The sequence below is a fragment of the Salmo salar genome, chromosome 03 (genome assembly GCF_965601325.2).
Source record: "Salmo salar chromosome 03, fSalSal1, whole genome shotgun sequence".
Lineage (NCBI taxonomy): Eukaryota > Metazoa > Chordata > Actinopteri > Salmoniformes > Salmonidae > Salmo > Salmo salar.
Window position 1 is genome coordinate 6767636 of NC_138293.1, and position 22622 is coordinate 6790257.

At 40.7% G+C, this 22622-nt stretch overlaps 1 protein-coding gene across 1 annotated transcript; it reads left to right on the plus strand.

The window, feature by feature from the left end:
* Positions 1–284: 284 nt before the first annotated feature.
* Positions 285–22391, plus strand: LOC106597451 (myosin-4). The gene is made up of 41 exons (XM_045714455.2): positions 285–373; positions 819–861; positions 989–1216; positions 1577–1720; positions 1957–2113; positions 2319–2346; positions 2621–2729; positions 2839–2931; positions 3812–3872; positions 4018–4116; positions 4463–4566; positions 4967–5105; positions 7940–8058; positions 8220–8369; positions 8463–8633; positions 9314–9617; positions 10836–10900; positions 10994–11081; positions 11198–11315; positions 11478–11601; positions 12383–12519; positions 12931–13183; positions 13380–13622; positions 13977–14153; positions 14247–14392; positions 14548–14638; positions 14910–15299; positions 15419–15545; positions 16176–16294; positions 16445–16641; positions 16763–16946; positions 17078–17243; positions 18017–18141; positions 18455–18763; positions 18959–19162; positions 19270–19395; positions 19544–19714; positions 20007–20111; positions 20207–20302; positions 21829–21960; positions 22276–22391. Exons 3-41 carry the CDS (start codon positions 1001–1003, stop codon positions 22294–22296), a joined length of 5808 nt encoding a protein of 1935 aa, XP_045570411.2. The 5' UTR covers positions 285–373; positions 819–861; positions 989–1000; the 3' UTR covers positions 22297–22391.
* The last annotated feature ends 231 nt before the right edge of the window (positions 22392–22622 follow it).

The following is a 22622-nucleotide window of genomic DNA, read 5'->3' on the forward strand; positions in this document are numbered from 1 at the left end:
CATTGCATTTTATTTAAGTAAATTACAGTGTGTACATGTTTAGTATGTACAGCAGCTCAAGGTCAGCCACAGAGCTCTACTCTAGTAGCAAGTTAGATGGACATGTCATTTGTAGACATTCCTGCTGTAGGCAACCTGATCCTCCTTAAGGTCTCAAAATAGTCTAGAACAATCAATGGTAAAAGAATAAGGAGTGTGGTGCTTCTCGAAGTGGGTGGGGCTAGAGAGACACAGGCACACGGAGGTCTCTCATCCAATCCATTTCCTTTTCCAGAGTTGTCCATAATTAACTTTTGCTTGGTTGTCCCTTCCAACCAGATATAAGGAGGCTGAGGCCCCAGTATCCATGAGTCAGATACCTTCTTCCTCTGTGGTAAGACTCCTTAGATTTTTACATTTGTCTCAAATTTGCGCTCAGCATCTGAGGCGGTAGCTAAATGCACTGTTTGAGTTCATAATTTAATGTATTGTAAGGCTTTACAATATGCAATCAATTGGCATTGATTTAAAATGAAATTTGTAACATTTTACTTTAAATGTGTTTTGCTTCAAATCTGTCACTTTCATTCAAGGTCAATAGTGCTGCACCTGCATTTCTTGCAGGTGGTGGTCTAGAATGTAATTGGATTGTCAGGGCTACTTGACAGAATGCACAGTAAAGTAGAAAAATTAAAGTTACCAGTTGCACATGTAGTTGAATAGGACATGGCTGAAATGATGGAGTTGAATGATGCCATTCAAAATGTTTCTTGCCCTTCAGGGGCTAAATTACAAGGTTTCAGACTTGTGTGTATTCACAACACGCTAATGTTTCACAGGATCCTGCAAGACGTACAAATTAAACAGTAGGAGGGGAAAAAGGTGAGACATGGTTTGTTTTCACATAAAAAGTGCTGAAAATAATTCTGTGTGAGACACCACTCACTCTCTTGACTGTGGAGGAAGCACCACAGAGTAATTCATGTTTCTTGTTTCATTGCTTTCCTAGTGATCCGTCACCATGAGTACGGACGCAGAGATGCAAATCTACGGCAAGGCTGCCTTGTACCTTCGTAAACCCGAGAGGGAGAGGATGGAGGCACAAGCCTCACCCTTTGATTCAAAGAACGCCTGCTATGTGACAGACGTCAAGGAGCTGTACCTTAAGGGTTTGATCACTGGCAGGACAGAGGGAAAGTGTACTGTCAAAGTCACAAATGCTGACGGCACTAAAGTGGTAAGTCTGATCTGAAAAGTATTGAAGTAAAAAAAATTATCCAAATTATCAATAATATGCCAAAAGATAATATTAAATCAATAACAATAATAGATTTATGAGCATTTCTTTGTTCTTTTTTAAGCAGAATATAACCCTCAAACGAAACACTTTTATTGCTGATATTTCAAAATGGTGTGGAATTATAGATAATGACAACTCAAGAATCTCCATTTATTTGTCAGTGGGTGATAACAAAGTACTTGGATTAAATTTTGGTATGCATTTAAAAAAAAAGATTTAACTTGTATTTAATGAGCAAAAAGCATTGAGTCATGACCAGTTTGATCCGTGTGAAATCTAGATTTCTGACTGTTTCAGGATAAAGAGTTCAAAGAAGCAGACATCTACCAGATGAACCCCCCTAAGTACGACAAGATTGAGGACATGGCCATGATGACCTACCTGAATGAAGCCTCTGTGTTGTATAACCTCAAAGAGCGTTATGCAGCATGGATGATCTATGTAAGAAACCTGCATAAACATACACACATACTGTAAATTAACATAAGAAATTCCCACATGCATGAACATGAGAAATACACACATACAGTACTACACATAAATGAACAGTAGAAACCAAAACATACCATTACAGTAGACCCACATTAGTATACCATAGTACACCCACATCCTCACATAAATCCAGGTAAAAGTCAAACTGACATTGCTAATCGCCCAATTGGATCCCTTTCATCCAGACCTACTCTGGGCTCTTCTGTGCCACGGTGAACCCCTACAAGTGGCTCCCTGTGTACGACGAAGAGGTTGTCAACGCCTACAGAGGGAAGAAGAGGATGGAGGCTCCACCCCATATCTTCTCCGTCTCTGACAACGCCTTCCAGTTCATGATGATTGGTACGAGCTCTCATGGAGAAATGGATGGATGGATGGGATCTGCTGTCTTCTAGTCTAAGTTAGAACAGTTTGCTGGGAATCTCTCATTTCAGTATCCTTGAATGGAAAATATTCCAAAATGAAATTCATGATTATGCTTAAGAATACAATGATGTACTCCTAATGTTGATTTGATTATAATAAGCAACATGTTTTTTGTTTCCAGATAAGGAGAACCAGTCCGTCCTGATTACGTAAGTTGTTTTCTATCATTTCACTTGAGAAAATGTTTCTATTCTAATATATTGGGAGACTTGGGTGTTATAAAATACATGACATTATGAACGGATTAGGCTATGCTGTAGTAATGACTGGGTGTTATAAAATACAGGACATTATGAATGGATTAGGCTATGCATAACAATGACTCGATGAGTTGGAATATTTGTGTATTTTCAACGATATTTCTTAGCGAAAGCCAATCTGTCACTCAAACATGTGACCATCTTTCTCTGTTATATAAACCAGTGGAGAATCCGGTGCAGGAAAGACTGTCAACACCAAGCGTGTCATCCAGTACTTCGCCACCATTGCAGTTTCTGGTGTCAAGAAGGAAGCGGACCCCAGCAAAATGAAGGTAACACATTTCAGTTTGGTGTTCTGTGTAAACTTTCTTTCAAGTGGTGAATCCTGTTTTAAGTAAAGTGTTTGCTAGTTTCTGAGCAACTTGTGTTTGTCTCAATCAGGGGTCTCTTGAGGATCAGATCATTGCAGCTAACCCTCTGCTGGAGTCTTACGGTAATGCCAAGACAGTGAGGAACGACAACTCGTCTCGCTTTGTAAGTATGAAGGGAATTTACTGTGGAAGTGACCTTCAATTGGAAAAAATATTTTAGTAGTTCCCTATAGGTGCCATAATACCCATAAAACCTAGCAGTCAAACAGGGAAATGCAACCAATTGTTTTTCCACCATTTATTTCTCCCATTGGGGATTTTAGAAACAGTTAAAATAATGGCTGTGTTCCGTGTAGGCTTGCCCTGGTGTGACGTTTCTATAACCATGTAAATCAGAATAGGTGACTTTTATCAATATATGTCTCCATCTACTCTCAGATTTCAAAATGCTAATTAGCATCAAAGTAGACATCATGAACAACTACAAATCCCTGCAAGCTCCTGCTGGTCATCTCTAGCTGACACCTTTGCTAACAGCTATTTTGTCAATTTTGTAAATTTAAAACTTACACAAGACAGAATGTAGCCAGTTTATTCATTACTAAATTTAGCTGACATTAGATAGTTTATCCAGAGATTCTGACCTTTGCCTAAATTAGGCAGTCTCGTCCAGATCATCATGGCATTTGTAGTTCTTTATGATAGCCACATTAGCAGCTAATTAGCAACATTTATTTCGCTAAAAGTCACCTTGTCTTAGATTTACACGGTTATCAAAACTACACACTAGGGTAAGCCTACACAAAACACAGTGCTTGTTTTAAGTGTTTCTAAAATCCACTATTGGGAAATGAATGGTGTAAAAACGCTTGGAACCATTTCCCTATTTGACCGCTAGGTTTTATGGGTATTATGAATCATACTGTGGTGCTCTATAGTTTCATCAATAGATGTCCAATAAACTAACTTTTTAAGGGGTTTATCAAAGTAAAATGCTAGATTTATTTAGTTGACCTATTTCTATCCGCCATGCTCTACTACAGGGTAAATTCATCAGGATTCACTTCCAAGGAGGAAAACTGGCTAAAGCTGACATTGAGACCTGTGAGTTGGTTTTCCTTGTTTCTCAATGCTTTCCTTAAATCAAACAGAATATTTGTTGGAGATTGAATCATCAAATGTAATGTTATCTTATGTTCTCTCTCTCTCTTTTTCTCCCTCTCTCTGTCTCTCTCTCTCTCTCTTTCAGACCTGCTGGAGAAGTCCAGAGTGGCCTTCCAGCTGCCCGCTGAGCGAGGCTACCATATCTTCTACCAGATGATGACCAACCACAAACCTGAGCTAGTTGGTAAGGCAAAGTACAGGTTTAGGTGAAATTATTCACACCTCCATCTGTGGAACTTATTAAAATGTTTCCTAGTCCACACTGTTAATGTTATTACAATGAGTACATCCAAGTTAACAAGGCATCTAAACATGGGTCAGGTCGTTCAATGTCTTTCATGGGAAAGATCAAGTACTGCAATGTGATGCACTAGTCCAGGAGCCTCAGTCCCCCTCTTTTGCTGCTATAGACTATATAGTGCATTTATCATTGAGACCATCTATTGAGAAAAGGAGGGAGAGATACTGTAAAGGTAGGACAGCAGAATTCTCAGAGATTTAACTGACAAGCTATTCTCCGTTGTCCACAGAAATGACGCTCATCACCACCAACCCTTACGACTTCCCCATGATCAGCCAGGGTCAGATCAGTGTGGCCAGCATTGACGACAAGGTCGAGCTGGATGCCACCGATGTGAGTGATACAAAGTGTGAACCAAACTGTAGATATGGAATGGGTAGGACCACAATACACACTGAATGCATTGCGCAAATCCAGCTTGATAGCAGCTGGGCACCTTGTGCTAGTTAGGCATGTGCTTCAAGGCCCTCTTCATGCCTTCACACTTCACCTTGAGGCACATACCTGTAAGACTTCCACAAGAGACTGCTTCTAAGTGCCATGTGGAACTGTGTAAAACTCATGTTGTGTTGTCATATACTAGTGTGTTGGCCAAGAGTAATCATGTGGAACAGAGAAGCCAGTTAATTCTAACCATCCCATTTGTTCTGGACTGAACACAGAACGGTAGTGTACTGTAACTGAGTAAACTACCGTTCAGTTCTTCACTGTTGTACTTCCTCTTTAATACCAGGATGCAATTACAATCCTGGGCTTCTCTAACGATGAGAAAATGGCCATCTACAAGCTGACAGGAGCTGTAATGCACCATGGCAACTTGAAATTCAAGCAGAAGCAACGTGAGGAGCAGGCCGAGTCAGATGGAACAGAGGGTGAGTCCCACTCGTAAGACGTAAGATATGGAAAGCATTAGTCCCTTTCCCAGTCCCCAACATAGAAATACAACACGTAAGAAGTTAACTCCACGGCAACGGAATTGTGTTGAGATTTTCATTTAAAATGTATGACAAACAAAAATCATACATTTTACAGTTTAACCACCCATTAAACTCTATGTACAATGAACACTTTTAAGAATTTACACTGAACATCAAACAAAAACACATTTACAGGAAGAACTGTGCAGATGCAAAGTTTGGTAACAAGAATTTTGGTAAAATCTGCCACAGTTTTTCTGTGCCCACTTTTTCCAAATACACTCTTAAATATCTGCTCTGAATTAAGATTCAACGATGTCTGCAAATAGCACTGCTGGGTGATTTGAAAAGTCATAGTAAATTAAATAATATAATAATCCTCTTAGCAAAAACATTTAATAATACTCTTAGCAACAACAAAAAAATCTTTAATTTACAATATTTAGAAACTCTGAGAATAGAAAGGTTCAGTACTTTTGTGACGCATCACAGCCCAGTTAAAAATATATGGCGAATAGAAATCAAAACTGGATGGTGTTCAGAGATCGATGGGAGGGAAGCTAAAGGATGGGACTAAAAACAAACAAAAGATAAGTATTGTAAAATATCCATGAAATGTATATAGTATGTATAAGCTGGAATAAGAAGCCTGAGTGTTGTTGTCCATTAGTTTACTCCAATTAGGGGAGAGGTGGTAGGGTTAGGGGAAAATAAAGACTTTGGACATCACATTAGAGCTCAGTAGAGCACAGCACAATATAGTTCAGTACAACAGAGTTCGGTACAGTACAGCAAAGTAGAGCATAGTTCAATACAATACAGTACAGTATAGAGTACTCAACTTGTGTGTTCAACTTTGTACTGTACTGAACTCTACTGTATCGTACTATACACTACTGTACTGTACTATACTGCACTGAACTATAGACTACTGTTCTATAGTATACTGTACTATACTCAACAATACACTACTGTACTATACTGAACTATACACAACTATACTGTACTACACACTACTGTACTATACTATACTATACTATACTATACTGTACTATACTATACTATACACCACTGTACTGTACTATACACCACTGTACTGTACTATACTGTACTTTACTGTACTATACTATACCTAACTATACACATATTACTGTGCTATACTATACTGAACTATACACTACTGTACTGTACACTACTTTACTGTACTATACACTACTTTACTGTACTATACTGAACTATACACTACTGTACTGAACTATACACTACTGTACTATACACTACTGTACTGTACTATACACTACTGTACTGTACTATACCATACTATGCTATACACAACTGTACCATACTATACTATACCATACTATACCATACTATACACAACTGTACCATACCATACTATACCATACTATATTGTACTATAATATACCATACTATACTATACACTACTGTACTATACTATACTGTACTACACTATTCTATGCTATACACCACTGTACTATACTGTACTATAGTATACTGTACTATACTGTACTGTGCTATACAATACGATACTATACTATACTGTACTATACTATACTGTACTATACCATACACAACTATACTATACTGCACTATACTATACTGTGCTGTGCAATACTACACTATACTATACTAAACTGTACTATACACTACTATACTGTACCACACTATACTATACTATGCTGTACTGTACTGTACTGTACTTTACTTTACTTTACTTTACTTTACTTTACTGAACTGTGCTATACTATACACAAAACAAGAAACAATCTCCCACAACACTACACCAAACAATTACCCATATATAGGACTCTCAATCAGAGGCAACGAGAAAGCACCTGCCTCCAATTGAGAGTCCAACCCCCCATTAACCTACACATAGAAATACCACAAACCAGAAAGAACATAGAGATACAAAACATAGACCAAAACCCGGAAATAATAAATCAAACACCCTACTACAAAAAATCACCACCCCGAACCACAAACAAAATACCCTCTGTCACGTCCTGACCAAACTACAATAACAAATAACCCTTATACTGGTCAGGAACTGACAGCTATACTATACTGAACTGTACAATCTTGTGAACCGAACTGTGTTTTATGACTACTATGATTTCCCATTGTAGCCAATTCAATTACATTCAAGAAATTCTGTTACCGATTAATAATTCATAAACAAAATTGATATGAGTAAAAACACTAACTAATTGGCAGGTCTACCATTACTTGTTAATTCTGTAAAGTTTCATTGTTCTCCCTCCTCATGAGGTAACAGAATTTTAAAGCACAAGGCAATGTTTTTTAAACTTACAGAAGGCAGAAACATTTTTCCAAAACAAAAACTGTTGATATTAGTTGTATTTCTAATACCTTTTAAGACTTTTTCTGCTAGCTGTTTTATAAGACCCCTTGTCCATCTGTTTGACCAGAAATCAAAGCATTTGTTTGATCCTCATTTTCAAGATGGCAAATGGTAAAACATATATATATTCCTTAATTTCTTGAAAAATATAGACTCTTAGCTTTCATTTGACACCCAATTTGACATGCTCCTATGAACTTCCCATGTTGGTGCTCATTGGTCCTTTTACAGGGAAATGAACAAGACCGACAGTGCCACATGAAAGTCAGGCAGGATATACATTTTGGAGATGAAATTCCAACCTCCAGGAATTATTTGAATAATGGATGTGGGTGAAAATGAAAACTTAACCTATAAAAGACATCAGAATCAAGTGATCTGTTCTCGTTGGTTTTCTCTCCAGTGGCTGATAAAATCGGCTACCTGCTGGGCCTGAACTCAGCTGAGTTGTTGAAGGCTCTGTGCTACCCCAGAGTGAAGGTCGGCAACGAGTACGTGACCAAGGGACAGACTGTGTCTCAGGTAAAGCAGTTAAACAAACAGCATCAAACATTTTCTGACCACCTGAATTATTTTGGGGACAATTGCATTTGCTTTTTAAAAGTAGTCATGTTGTTTTTCCCAACCTTATCACTGGAAATGTTCAATATCTCATGTATTAATTTGAGGTATTATTATTGAAGGTTTATAATGCAGTCATGGCTTTGGCCAAGTCCATCTATGAGAGGATGTTCTTGTGGATGGTCCTCCGTATCAACGAGATGTTGGACACCAAGAATCCAAGGCAGTTCTATATCGGTGTGCTTGATATTGCTGGATTTGAGATCTTTGATGTGAGTATGAGACCCGAACAAGACATTTAGTTGTGATTGAGAAGGATTACAGCCTTGTATGATAAAATGATCCCTTTTGAAATTCATCACCAGTACAACAGCATGGAGCAGCTGTGCATCAACTTCACCAATGAGAAACTGCAACAGTTTTTCAACCACACCATGTTCGTCTTGGAACAAGAGGAGTACAAGAAGGAGGGAATCGTCTGGGAATTCATTGACTTCGGCATGGACTTGGCTGCCTGCATTGAGCTTATTGAGAAGGTAAGTTGTCTGTAAGGATTATAATGGGATGCAACAGCAAAGTTCATAGGGAGCGCATTGAGAGATATTAGCATAATGGTACAATTTAACTGTTGAGAACTCAATATGTTTCCTATTATGTCCCCCTAAAATAATATAATCCTATAAAATGATGCTTGCTAATGGAATAAATGTGATCCTAAATGTAAATGTTTTTACATCATATATGCACAGTCACTTTAACTATACATTCATCTACATATGTACACACTACCTCAATTGGCCCCACCAACCAGTGTTCCCGCACATTGGTTAACCGGGATATCTGCATTGTGTCCGGCCATCCACCACCTGCCAACCCCTCTTTACGCTACTGCTACTCTCTGTTCATCATATATGCATAGTCACTTTACCATATCTACATTTACATACTACCTCAATCATCCTGACTAACCGGTGTCTGTATGTAGCCTCGCTACTTTTATAGCCTTGCTACTGTATATAGCCTGTCTTTTTACTGTTGTTTTCATTTCTTTACTTACCTATTGTTCACCTAATACCTTTTTTGCACTATTGGTTATAGCCTGTAAGTAAGCATTTCACTGTAAGGTCTACACCTGTTGTATTCGGCGCACGTGACAAAAAAAACTTTGATTTGATTTGAAATATCACTCATTTGATATACATCTCTTTTTGTAAAGCCATTGGGAATCTTCTCCATCCTTGAGGAGGAGTGCATGTTCCCCAAGGCTTCAGACACTACCTTCAAGAACAAGCTGAACGATCAGCATCTTGGCAAAACCAAGGCATATGAAAAACCCAAGCCTGCCAAAGGCAAGGCAGAAGCCCACTTCTCCCTGGTGCACTATGCCGGTACTGTGGACTACAACATCACTGGCTGGCTGGAGAAGAACAAGGATCCCCTGAATGACTCAGTTATTCAGATGTACGGGAAGTCCTCAGTCAAACTGTTGGCTGCCCTGTATCCTGCTGCCCCACCTGAGGGTAAGACTAGCATCAAGTCAAAATATTAAATTAAGCGATAGTTACTACTCAGACCCACATTGTCTTTAAAGCAGTGGCCACCAACCTTTTCAGAGTCAAGATCACTTTCTGAGTCAAAATGCAAGCCAAGATCTACTGCTGAGAATTTTTTTAACATGACTTAGAAAACACAAGCCTATGCAACATTCACCAATTAAAAACAGTTCTGTAGCAATGAGGTTTGTTCAGTAGGCTATAGGCCCAATATATTATCACTGTATATAGGTTATACTTGAGTTGCCCTGCCAATGTGATTCTTCTCAGACCATTTTGAAATGATATATATATATATATATATATAAAGAAATAGGTCTATGATCACACTGGTAATAGAGCATTTGTTGTATTACTTGTGATCCACAGCTGAGTGAGCATAATAGTTTCCTTTTTTTACTGGACTGACGGCCTGCATCTGATAGTCAGTCTGAGGGGAGGGAGGGAGCAGAGGCGAGGCTGCCTCTCCCCCGACTCATTGTCCCTCCGCTCTCCCTCCCTCCGCTGAGAAAACGGGACACAGTCTTCCAGCTGATGGTGAAACTCAAGTCGCACTGCATTATTTCTGCCTCATGCACCAATTCATGTTGTTACTGCTGTGACCAGAGAAAGTGAAATATTCCTCAATATTAAAAAAGGACACAAGCCACTAATAACAACAACACAAGCGTATCAGAACACTTTGCTCTACTCATTCATTACAGCTGCAGTGCTGGTTGTAGCATGAGTGGAAGTAGGGAGAACGCGCATTTTATGTCTCATAAAAGTGTTGAACAAAGTGTTGAACAACAACTTAAACATGAACTAACTCATTAAAACAGTATCTCTGCTGTATTCGTTGAGTCTCTTTCTAGTCATGGTTACATCTCAAAATAGTTTCTTTTTACAGTCTATGGCGCGAGAAAACTGTACATGCATGGCGATCTGAGCTATCTGATTGGCCAACAGTAGGCCTACACGCACAGTTGATTTGCTCTCAGTCTTCAGACATGAAACGGTTTAAAATCCCGATCGACCTGTTGGTGACCAATGCTTTAAATTCTTTGAATGTATCACAATTTATCAGGGTTATTTACTGGGATAATTTATTCATTCAGTAGGTGTTATCTTACACAATCTCATTGGCAGTATTTGGATTTGATTATCTCATTTCTAATGATCTTTTACTTATCCACATTTGAACAGATACAACCAAGAAAGGAGGCAAGAAGAAGGGTGGTTCCATGCAGACTGTGTCCTCCCAGTTCAGGGTGAGCTATTGAAATGTCTATATTCAGTCCTTCAAAAGGTGCATTGATTATCATAAATTATTTCTGAGAAAATGGTTTGTAACCCTCTTACAGGAGAACTTACAAAAGCTGATGACCAACTTGAGGAGCACTCATCCTCACTTTGTACGCTGCCTGATCCCCAACGAGTCAAAGACTCCAGGTACAAGAAATATTGACTTGAATATGACATCTTATCAATACACTATGAGTAACCTTAACAAGCCCAATCCTTTAATCTGTTAATAGGTATTAAAGAGACTTTGTTTGTTTTTCCAGGTCTGATGGAGAACTTCCTGGTTATCCACCAGCTCAGGTGTAATGGTGTTCTGGAGGGGATCAGGATCTGCAGAAAGGGCTTCCCCAGCAGAATCATCTATGCTGACTTCAAGCAGAGGTACACGCACGCAAACACAACACACAACACACACATACACACACACACTCACACACACATAAAGCTCCACAGGTTTTCCCAGCATCAGAATAGGCTTAGCTTTTATGTTATATAACTGACCTATTACAACTTGACATATGTTAAAAATGGCTCCTAATTCAGGTACAAAGTACTGAACGCCAGTGTCATCCCTGAGGGCCAGTTCATGGACAACAAGAAGGCTTCTGAGAAGCTGCTTGGGTCCATTGATATAAATCACGACGATTACAAGTTTGGACACACCAAGGTCAGTCAAATACCCCCCAGCAAAAGCTGACATCGAAACACAACTTCAATGATAATTTAAACATGAACCATTCAACATCTTTCCAGTTGGTTTTTCCACCCTTTCATTCTTTCTTCTTCATTTAAAGGGTCAATCTGCAGTTGCAGATTGAATGATACATTAATGATATGTACCCATTGATTCTGGAAGAATGTAACTTATAAAAGCCTCATGAGCTTAATTCAACTGTAGAATCCAAAGTACAAGCTTGTTTTACTCCAATGTTTGTAAATGTAGACTAATTGTATATAGCCTCAAAACATGGTTATAACTATCATTTAATAGCATGGATGGTCAGTCCTTGCATCAATAGCTCTGTCTATGAATTTGAGAGTGATTACATTTCTCCAGCCCCATCCTTCTTTTTTTAACTGAAATAGGGGCAGGGAGTACACTTTGTTATTGCTTCAACTGCTGATTTTAAACTAATGAAAAAGGTGGCTAAAACATTTAACAATTGTTTTCTTCAAATTCATACAAGTATAGAAACTCAACGCATTATCATGTGCATTGTGTTAGAGTGGTATGGCTTCAGTTATCTGTATCTGTGTACATTATTCATCTACAACTCCACAATAACTTACAACTTTTAAACAAGCTATCTCATGGTTTGTTTGTAAAAATTGCAATGTTTATGTTGGTCAAATCAATCTAGAGGTGTTGTTCCCCTGTTTTGATCCAACCCTTTCTATCTGTCACCATCTGACTGTGGTTCCAATGGCCATGTTTACCTGTGTCTCAGGTGTTCTTCAAAGCCGGTCTGCTGGGTATCCTGGAGGAGATGAGAGATGAGAAGCTGGCCGTTCTGGTCGGCATGGTCCAGGCTCTCAGCCGTGGATTCCTCATGAGAAAAGAGTTTACTAAGATGATGGAGAGGAGGTGAGGAAGAGTAGACATCTTGGTAAAGCTTTCTGTGAACCACCTGTATGTAATGCATTATGATTACATACTGTATATACTGTGAGTTGATCGGAATGAGAAAGTAGGTCTTATAATGCTCTATTAGTGCTGTAGTTTGGGATTCGGCAATGCTATTCAGTTTTCATTTGTATAGGTGATATTTACCCATTCATTCTTAAATAACATCAAATGCCTCCTGATTTAAGCATGACCTGTCAGTCCTTGCATCTAGAACTCTGTCTATGAATTTAAGAGTTTTTCCATTTCCTTAGCCCCGTTCCTCAGCTGGAAACACAAAGTGTTGGTGGGGGGGGGGGTTGTTCTTCGAATCCCAGAATGTAGCTTTAAGCATGTCACTCACCATGTCACTCTATCCTCTCTGTCGACCAGAGATGCCATCTTCACCATCCAGTACAACATCCGTTCATTCATGAATGTGAAAACCTGGCCATGGATGAAGGTGTACTTCAAGATCAAGCCCCTGCTGAAGAGCGCTGAAACTGAGAAGGAGCTGGCCAACATGAAGGAGAACTTCGACAAGATGAAAACAGACCTGGCCAAGGCTCTTGCCAAGAAGGAGTTGGAGGAGAAGATGGTGTCCATTCTGCAAGAGAAGAACGACCTGGCACTCCAAGTTGCATCTGTGAGTGAGAAATGATCCCCATAAGATCACATTTATCTACACATGAATACACAAACGAGCACACATTTTTTTTATTCTCCATGCTACATATATTTCATGAATTTTTATTGATTTGTTTTGACCTTTTTGACTAAATCAAATCTTTATTTTGATAAACAAAGTGAGGAGGCTTATTTTTCTCCTGTTCTGAAACCAGGAATCAGAGAATCTGAACGATGCTGAGGAAAGGTGTGAGGGGCTCATCAAGAGCAAGATCCAGCTGGAGGCCAAGCTCAAAGAGACGACAGAGAGGCTGGAGGACGAGGAGGAGATGAATGCTGAGTTGACTGCCAAGAAGAGGAAGCTGGAGGATGAGTGTTCTGAGCTGAAGAAGGACATTGATGACCTGGAGCTCACCCTGGCCAAAGTGGAGAAGGAGAAGCACGCCACTGAAAACAAGGTCTTGTGTCTTACCATAGACAGTCTAACCAAACAATAACCCAAACCATAATCAACTCAAAACATAACTCAACAGAAATGGAATTCCAGATGTATTGTGGGTGGCGGAAAAATGAAGACACAAAATAGTGGAATAGTGGTACTCCCAACATTCATTGTATTTTTAGCTGCCCCTCGTTTATAACGTCCATTCAGTACACTGGCATGGAGTACACTGCCACCTAGTGTTGAATCTATAGAACAGTAGTTATTGACACATTTCTAATCTGAATTAAATTAATGCAATACATCTGAAACTAAATCTCCCCTTTATGGTGAAGTGACCAAAGACAAATTTTCTTGTGGCCGTCTTCAGGTGAAAAACCTGACAGAAGAGATGGCATCTATGGATGAGAGTGTTGCCAAGCTGACCAAGGAGAAGAAAGCCCTCCAAGAGGCCCACCAGCAGACACTGGATGACCTGCAGGCAGAGGAGGACAAAGTCAACACTCTGACCAAGTCCAAGGCCAAGCTGGAACAGCAAGTGGACGATGTGAGTGGAGTTACACATTTTGGCCATGATAGTATGTAAAATGTTATTATCTTCTGTTTAGATTTGAAAAATACATGTGTTTTTATCTTGTAGCTTGAGGGTTCTCTGGAGCAAGAGAAGAAGGTCCGTATGGACCTTGAGAGAGCAAAGAGAAAGCTGGAGGGAGATCTAAAACTGGCCCAGGAATCCATAATGGACCTGGAGAATGACAAGCAGCAGTCTGATGAGAAACTCAAGAAGTAAACAAACACAACGAGCCATATTGACAATAATGGTTGTTCTTGACTAATTATTGTAATTATGAATTAGCATTTACATACGATTCGTATGATACTCTCTCTTTACTCTATCGAACTGAAACCAACTTTGCAATCGCCGTGTTTGTGTTTCTTAGGAAGGAGTTTGAGACATCCCAGCTCCTCAGTAAAATTGAGGATGAGCAGTCTCTGGGAGCTCAGCTGCAGAAGAAGATTAAGGAACTCCAGGTACAGTACAGGACCTAAGCTCCAGTGCAGGAAAGGACACACCTGAAATATTTCCTAAAACAACATTCTGGTAGCACACATTTTTTGCTGGTGGGTCAGTAGATTGGAAGATGCGGTTTCTTACAGTTGTGGTTTTGGTTCCCGCATGGGAGGCTATCTATTGAATATATTAGTGTAACTGGTTTTGTATGAACACATTTAAAAAACATTATACTATTATTGTTTTATGTATTGTAGTATTCCTCAACCGTGCTCCTGTCCCCTGTTCTAGGCCCGTATTGAGGAGCTGGAGGAGGAAATTGAAGCTGAGCGTGCTGCCAGGGCTAAGGTTGAGAAGCAGAGGGCCGATCTCTCCAGGGAACTTGAGGAGATCAGCGAGAGGCTGGAGGAGGCTGGAGGCGCCACTGCTGCTCAGATTGAGATGAATAAGAAGCGTGAGGCTGAGTTCCAGAAGCTGCGTCGTGATCTTGAAGAGTCCACCCTGCAGCATGAGTCCACAGCCGCCGCTCTGCGCAAGAAGCAGGCCGACAGTGTGGCTGAGCTCGGGGAGCAGATCGACAACCTGCAGCGCGTCAAGCAGAAGCTGGAGAAGGAGAAGAGTGAGTACAAGATGGAGATTGATGACCTCTCCAGCAACATGGAGTCCGTCGCCAAGGCAAAGGTGAGTAGTGATGTTTTGATCAACCAGTGTTGAGGAGGGTCAACTACATTACCATTCAAGTGAACTGAAGTTGACAGGAGTCCCATAGATAAAGTAATGATGGAACGTTTCACTAACAGGGCAATCTGGAGAAGATGTGCCGTACTCTTGAGGACCAGCTGAGCGAGATCAAGACTAAGAATGATGAGAATGTTCGCCAGATCAACGACATCAGTGGACAGAGGGCCAGACTCCTGACAGAAAATGGTACCATCATCAACAATGAACAACAAACCAATTCTTTCTTCAGTAAAACACAATAACATGTATTGGGGGCTGTATCCATGTAGTCCAGTCCACATAGTTTCTACTGTTCTGACTTAAACTTTAATGGTCTCACTTTAGATCCCTGGTTACATTATAAGAAAACAATATTTTATTCAGATTACTAATACTTTTGAAAAACTAGATGATTACTTATTTGATTACTTTTAAAATCAGAAATGATGTTTGGCAAAAAATACATTGACATTTTGTTTTCTCGCAAGTTTGTTAGTTTCACCTGAGCGAGTCTGACCTCTCGTCAGGGACCACTATGATGACACACCAAATGGGTTTGATGGATGCTTTGTCTGCTTCTCATGCCTCTTAAGGGGAAAGTAATCCAAAAGTAACGTAAAGTAATCAGATTACATTACTGAGTTTGGGTAATCCAAAAGTTACATCACTGATTACAATTTGACAGGTAACTAGTAACTGTAATGGATTACATTTAGAAAGTAACCTTCCAAACCCCCGACTATTCAACACCTAACACTGCCCTACGTAACCTAGAAATACATTTTCAATCTTAGAGAACAGAGACCCCATTAACAAGATGTCGCTCTGTCCCTGCAGGTGAGTTTGGCCGCCAGCTGGAGGAGAAGGAATCCCTGGTGTCTCAGCTGACCAGAGGCAAACAGGCGTTCACCCAGCAGGTTGAGGAGCTGAAGAGGCAGATTGAAGAGGAGGTCAAGGTAAAGGAATTTTGAAATCCCAATGTGGCCCTCGAGACAAAATGATTGCTCACCCCTGATATAGACGGTGACTAGGCCACCCTCAGAGACTACTGTCATTTGTTTTACTCTCTCTCTTAGTCTATATATTTCTCTCTTTGTCTCGAAAAGGCTAAAAACGCACTGGCTCACAGTGTCCAGTCTGCCCGCCATGACTGTGACCTCCTGAGAGAGCAGTTTGAGGAAGAGCAGGAGGCCAAGGCAGAGCTGCAACGCGGCATGTCCAAGGCGAACAGTGAGGTGGCTCAGTGGAGGACTAAGTATGAAACTGATGCTATCCAGCGTACAGAAGAGCTGGAGGAGTCCAAGTGAGTCGCACGGAACAGCAAAACTCAAATATAGGGTGTGGATAGTGAGTGGTAGGGGTCTCTAAAAAAATGTTACGTCGATATGTATTGTGATGTTTGTAAACCCTCTGTCGTCCAACAGGAAGAAACTGGCCCAGCGTCTGCAGGAGGCTGAGGAGACCATTGAGGCGACCAACTCAAAGTGCGCCTCCCTGGAGAAGACCAAGCAGAGGCTGCAAGGAGAGGTGGAGGACCTCATGATTGACGTTGAGAGAGCCAACGCAATGGCCGCCAACCTCGACAAAAAGCAGAGGAACTTTGACAAGGTGAAAATTAATAATCCTCAACCTAGAGTTATTTTCTGTCTGCTATATGATCAAATGAAGCAAAATTGTAGCATATTTCTGATTCAAAACTCTTCATCAAGACCTAATGAAAATCCCATTTATTTCCCTAGGTTCTGGCAGAGTGGAAGCAGAAGTATGAGGAGGGCCAGGCTGAACTGGAAGGAGCTCAGAAGGAGGTTCGCTCTATGAGCACTGAACTCTTCAAGATGAAGAACTCCTACGAGGAGGCTCTGGATCATCTGGAGACTCTGAAGAGAGAGAACAAGAACCTGCAACGTGAGCATTTGACAGCAGTTCTATTGGGCTCATGTTTGACTAGTGTAATCATCAACATTTCAATTTTTTTCAACTTATAATCAGTATTCCTTTGAACAACCCAAAGAAGTGGGGGCATTTAGATTTGCAAGAACCTATGAAGTGCTGATTAATTCATGAATCAAATCAAATTGTATTTGTCACATGCTTTGTAAACAACAGGTGCTTACGGCCCTTCCCAACAATGCAGCGAGATTTTTTTTTAATAATAGAGAAATAATAACACAAGGAATATATACACAATGAGTAAGGATAACTTGGCTATGTACACAAGATACCAGTACCGAGTCGATGTGCAGGGGTACGAGGTAATTGAGGTAGATATGTGCATATAGTTAGGCATAAAGTGACTAGGCAGCAGCAGAGACAAACAGTAACATCAACACATGTGGTGATTTAGTGCAAAGAGAAACAGATAGTTAGATAACCAATAGCTACCCAGACTAACTATTTAGCAGTCTTATGGCTTGGAAGCTGTTTGGGGTCCTGTCTGTTCCAGACTTGATGCATCAGTACTGCTTGCCGTGCGGTAGCAGAGAGAACAGTCTATGATTTGGGTGGCCGGAGTCTTTGACAATTTTTAGGGCCTTCCCTGACGCCGGCTGGTATAGAGGTCCTGGATGGCAGGGAGCTCGGCCCCAGTAATTATTATGATTCAATGTCAACTTCAAAGCATTGGCAAAACCCACTGAAAATCTCCCAAGTCTAAACTGCTCCTGTGTTTGCATGTGCAGAGGAGATCGGTGACCTAACTGAGCAGATCGGAGAGACTGGCAAGAGCATCCATGAGCTGGAAAAGGCCAAGAAGACTGTGGAGACAGAGAAGTCTGAGATCCAGACAGCTCTGGAGGAGGCTGAGGTACAAACTACAGCTGTTTAATGGGAAAAGCAGTGTTAATTTGATCATTTGGATCCCCATGAGCTTTTGCAGAAGCATCAGCTTCTCTTCCTGGGGTCCACAAAAAACACAAAACACAACAAGTAACAAACACTGATAGACAAGGACAGTCAAACAAATGTAAAATACGATATACAAACAATACAACTAAAGTGGTACACTAGCCAATGTCAGCTCTATTGGTGTTTATTGTAGTCATATATATTTAATTCCTTGTGTTATATGCATCCAAATATATTGAACACAATTCGCCTGACTGCTTCTCTTTGTCCAGGGAACACTGGAGCACGAGGAATCCAAGATTCTGCGAGTGCAGCTGGAGCTGAACCAGATCAAAGGTGAGGTGGACAGGAAGCTGGCTGAGAAGGACGAGGAAATGGAGCAGATCAAGAGGAACAGCCAGAGGATGGTTGACTCCATGCAGAGCACCCTGGACTCTGAGGTCAGGAGCAGGAATGATGCCCTAAGGGTGAAGAAGAAGATGGAGGGAGACCTGAATGAGATGGAGGTCCAGCTGAGCCACTCCAACAGGCAGGCCTCTGAGGCCCAGAAACAGCTGAGGAACGTCCAGGGACAGCTCAAGGTAAAGGGACTGAGGAGAGATTTGTTTGTGAATCTTTAGAAAAGAATAGAACAGAGGAATTGAATAGAGTTGACACAATATAGTGTAGAAAGGCAGAGATATTGGGGAAATTCTTAACAATTAACATTTCTTTCACTGACCCTATCACCTCTACTTCCACAAGTCCTAATGAACCCATGTCATTGTGAACCCCAGGATGCCCAATTGCACCTTGATGATGCTGTCCGCGCCGCAGATGATATGAAGGAGCAGGCAGCCATGGTGGAGCGCAGGAACGGCCTGATGGTGGCTGAAATCGAGGAGCTGAGAGTTGCTCTGGAGCAGACAGAGAGAGGCCGCAAAGTGGCTGAGACTGAGCTGGTAGACGCCAGCGAGCGTGTTGGACTGCTGCACTCCCAGGTATGGGTCGATAGCCATTTCTAATGAAACTCAACCAAGCATACCGTTTCTGCCTTGTCACTTGAAAGTTCTCATGAGAGTCAAGAAAATGGTTTTGTCTCCTCCAGAACACCAGCCTTCTGAACTCCAAGAAGAAGCTGGAGTCTGACCTGGTGCAGGTGCAGGGAGAGGTGGACGACATTGTCCAGGAGGCCAGGAATGCAGAGGAGAAGGCTAAAAAGGCCATCACTGACGTGAGTCGTTATAATCTATTAAATTGTATTCACTTGATTTGTATCCAAAGGCCAATGGTAGCTGGGATGGTTTACCACAACAAAGATCTCAGAGGGACGTTATGATTGGTGCCAATTGGTGCTTAATTTAAACAAACTACGATTTCAGGCGGCCATGATGGCCGAGGAGCTGAAGAAGGAGCAGGACACCAGCTCTCACCTGGAGAGGATGAAGAAGAACCTGGAGGTCACAGTCAAGGACCTGCAGCACCGTCTGGATGAGGCTGAGAATCTGGCCATGAAGGGAGGCAAGAAGCAGCTCCAGAAACTGGAGTCCAGGGTGAGTTAACAGCAGGGTGGATTAGGGTGGATTGAAAGATTGATTGCTGGAAATGTATTTAATCATACAAATACACAGGAGCATTGTGTAATGACTTTCTCTCAATAACCCACATAGGTAATGAAAAGCTGTTTTTATCATTGCAGATCCCTTCAATTAAAATATTGTGAAAGTACATAGGAACAGACAACATTTGTGCCTCCTTGACTGGGTAGAAGAATATACCTCTGTTGTACTAATATTTGTTAAGTCTGATTTCACCAACTCAAACAAACGCCTTTCTTCCACAAAGGTGCGTGAGCTCGAGACTGATGTGGAGGCTGAGCAGAGAAGAGGTGTAGATGCGTTCAAGGGAGTCCGCAAGTATGAGCGCAGAGTCAAGGAGCTCACCTACCAGGTAAGAGAAAATGCCTTCCTCCCATACTTGACACTAACACGGAAAGGTTTGTGTATAAAACTGTGGGGCATTGATTCTTTGATCTTGTCCCACAGACTGAGGAGGATAAGAAGAACGTTGTCAGACTTCAGGACCTGGTAGATAAGCTGCAGATGAAAGTCAAGGCCTACAAGAGGCAGGCTGAGGAAGCGGTGAGTCACATACTTTGTCAGCATATATTGGCAAACAAATGTTTTCCCTTGTAGACATTACAAAACTTAATGTCCATACAGTTTAGTTTAGGCTTCAACCAATGCCTCGCAAAGAGGAGCACTGTTTGGTAGATAGGTTAAAAAAATGGCAAAGGAATTAACATGTTACGGGTATGCTTTTCAACGGCAAGTACTGGGGAGTTTTTCAGGATGAAAAAAAACAGAATGGAGTAAATCACAGGCAAAATCCTAGAGAAAAACCAGATTCAGTCTGCTTTTCACCAGACACTGGGAGACAAATTAACCTTTCAGCTAGACAATAACCTAAAACACAAGGACATATCTACACTGGAGTTTCTTACCAAGAAGACAGTGAATGTTCCGGAGTGGACTAGTAAAGAAACTAAAGGAAATGAGGAACGGTGATATCAGGTGTCGCTAGTTGTTCATGGCCCGAAATCCACACTGTGAATGGGAAGATTTCCATCCCATGCGCCATCCACATCTTTCGGTGTAGGCGGAACGGGAGTGGGGGATAATCTCCACCTTTGAATTGTAGAGTAAAACAGAAACGCCAAAGCAAAGCTTCTGCTTACAGCCATATTGATCGCTAAAATAGGCTACAAAAGCAAAACAAAAAACGAGTCTATCGTTCCGGACCTGTACAGGCTGTCGGTTGATACACACAACTAAAAAACGTTTTTAACAGCCTATAAATTAAGATAAAATAGCTTACAGACAAATACTCGCACCAAACACATTCTTTAAACAGACACACTCATCCAGAGCAATTAGTGTTAGGTGCCTTGCTCAAGTGAACACTGACAGACTTTCACCTAGTCGTCTGGGGGGTTTCAAACCAGAAACCTTTCGATTACTGGCCCTACGCTCTTAACCGCTTGGTTATCTGTGGCTCAGTATTAACTGTGGGTAGCTAACGAGAAGGATTTTGACTTACATCTGCTTGAAAAATGATGGCGAGACTTAAAAATGTCTGTCTAGCAATGATCAACATCCAAATCGACAGATCTTGAAGAATTATGAAAATATTGCACAATCCAGAGATTTACCCATAAAGACACAGCTAAAGGTGTTTATAACATGTATTGACCTTGGCGGGTGAATACCTATCTAGTCCTGATATAGTGTTTTATTTTTTTATTAATACAAATGTTTTTGTTTTTATTGTTCATCTACTTTCATATTATAGAGTATGTTTTGTTGAATTTATTTTTATTTAAATCCATTTTAAACTCAATTTGTAACACAATAAAATGTGAAGAAGTCCAAGGGGTGTGAATACTTATGATAGACACTGAATGCCCCTGGAAGCAGTGGTTTGATCCCCCTTTTCACCACTCATTCTCTCTTCTGTATCATCAATTTCCCTATATACATCGCTATCCTAAATCTGTCAATAAAAAATAACTTTAAAATACCTTAAGAAAAAATAATATTCATTTTCTACCTGAAGCTTCAAACTTTGAATGCTGATTTTACACTCTCCTTCTCTTTTCCTCGCCCAGGAGGAACAAGCCAACAGCCACATGTCTAAGTTCAGGAAGGTTCAGCATGAGCTGGAGGAGGCTGAGGAGCGTGCTGACATCGCTGAGTCTCAAGTCAACAAGCTCAGAGCCAAGACCCGCGACACTGGAAAGGTACAGAGCTGCTACTAAACCTACACCTGACTCATGTTCAGATATGGCCACATCAACACCACCTATGATTCAGTCCTCACAGAGGTCAATAGCAAACTTCTACACTCACTAAAATGTACTTAAGGTCTCTAATAAGCACATTTCAGGTAGGGTAAAAATAGTTTGAATTCATCTAAGTTGGTACTTCAAAATTGAAAATCAAAGCTCAGCACTGAGCCTTGAATGCTTGATCCATTACATTATTTCTAACTGTACATATATTCATATATTTAGCATGTTCATTATTAATACTCATCCATTATTTTCTTCTTACAGGGCAAAGAAGTTGCTGAATAAAAGAGACCAGTCTTACATCATTTTCCTGTGTTGCATAAAATATGATTTTCATGGTGAAATGTTTAACTTTGATTAAAAACCTGTCGGCCTACATACTCTCTTTGTGACTGTGTACTCATTACTCAGCTAACAGCTGTTTCATATCATACAAATATTGTACTTTAATTTAAGGCGCGATCTGGGGTTCCAACAACAACAAAGCGGTCTATGTGTAGCTATGGCAGAATTCGTTGTTTAGATATTATCAAATAGACCAGCTAATATCATCCTACCATTACACAGTGGTGGAAAAAGTACCCAATTGTCATACTTGAGTAAAAGTAATG

Bases quoted from the DNA above. Each gene is read 5' to 3' on its own strand.
- LOC106597451 (XM_045714455.2), top strand. From the start codon at position 1,001: ATGAGTACGGACGCAGAGATGCAAATCTACGGCAAGGCTGCCTTGTAC. The intron at 9,618-10,835 runs GTAAGACTAGCA...ACATTTGAACAG, and splicing joins TCCTGCTGCCCCACCTGAGG to ATACAACCAAGAAAGGAGGC. The intron at 15,546-16,175 runs GTACCATCATCA...CTGTCCCTGCAG, and splicing joins CAGACTCCTGACAGAAAATG to GTGAGTTTGGCCGCCAGCTG.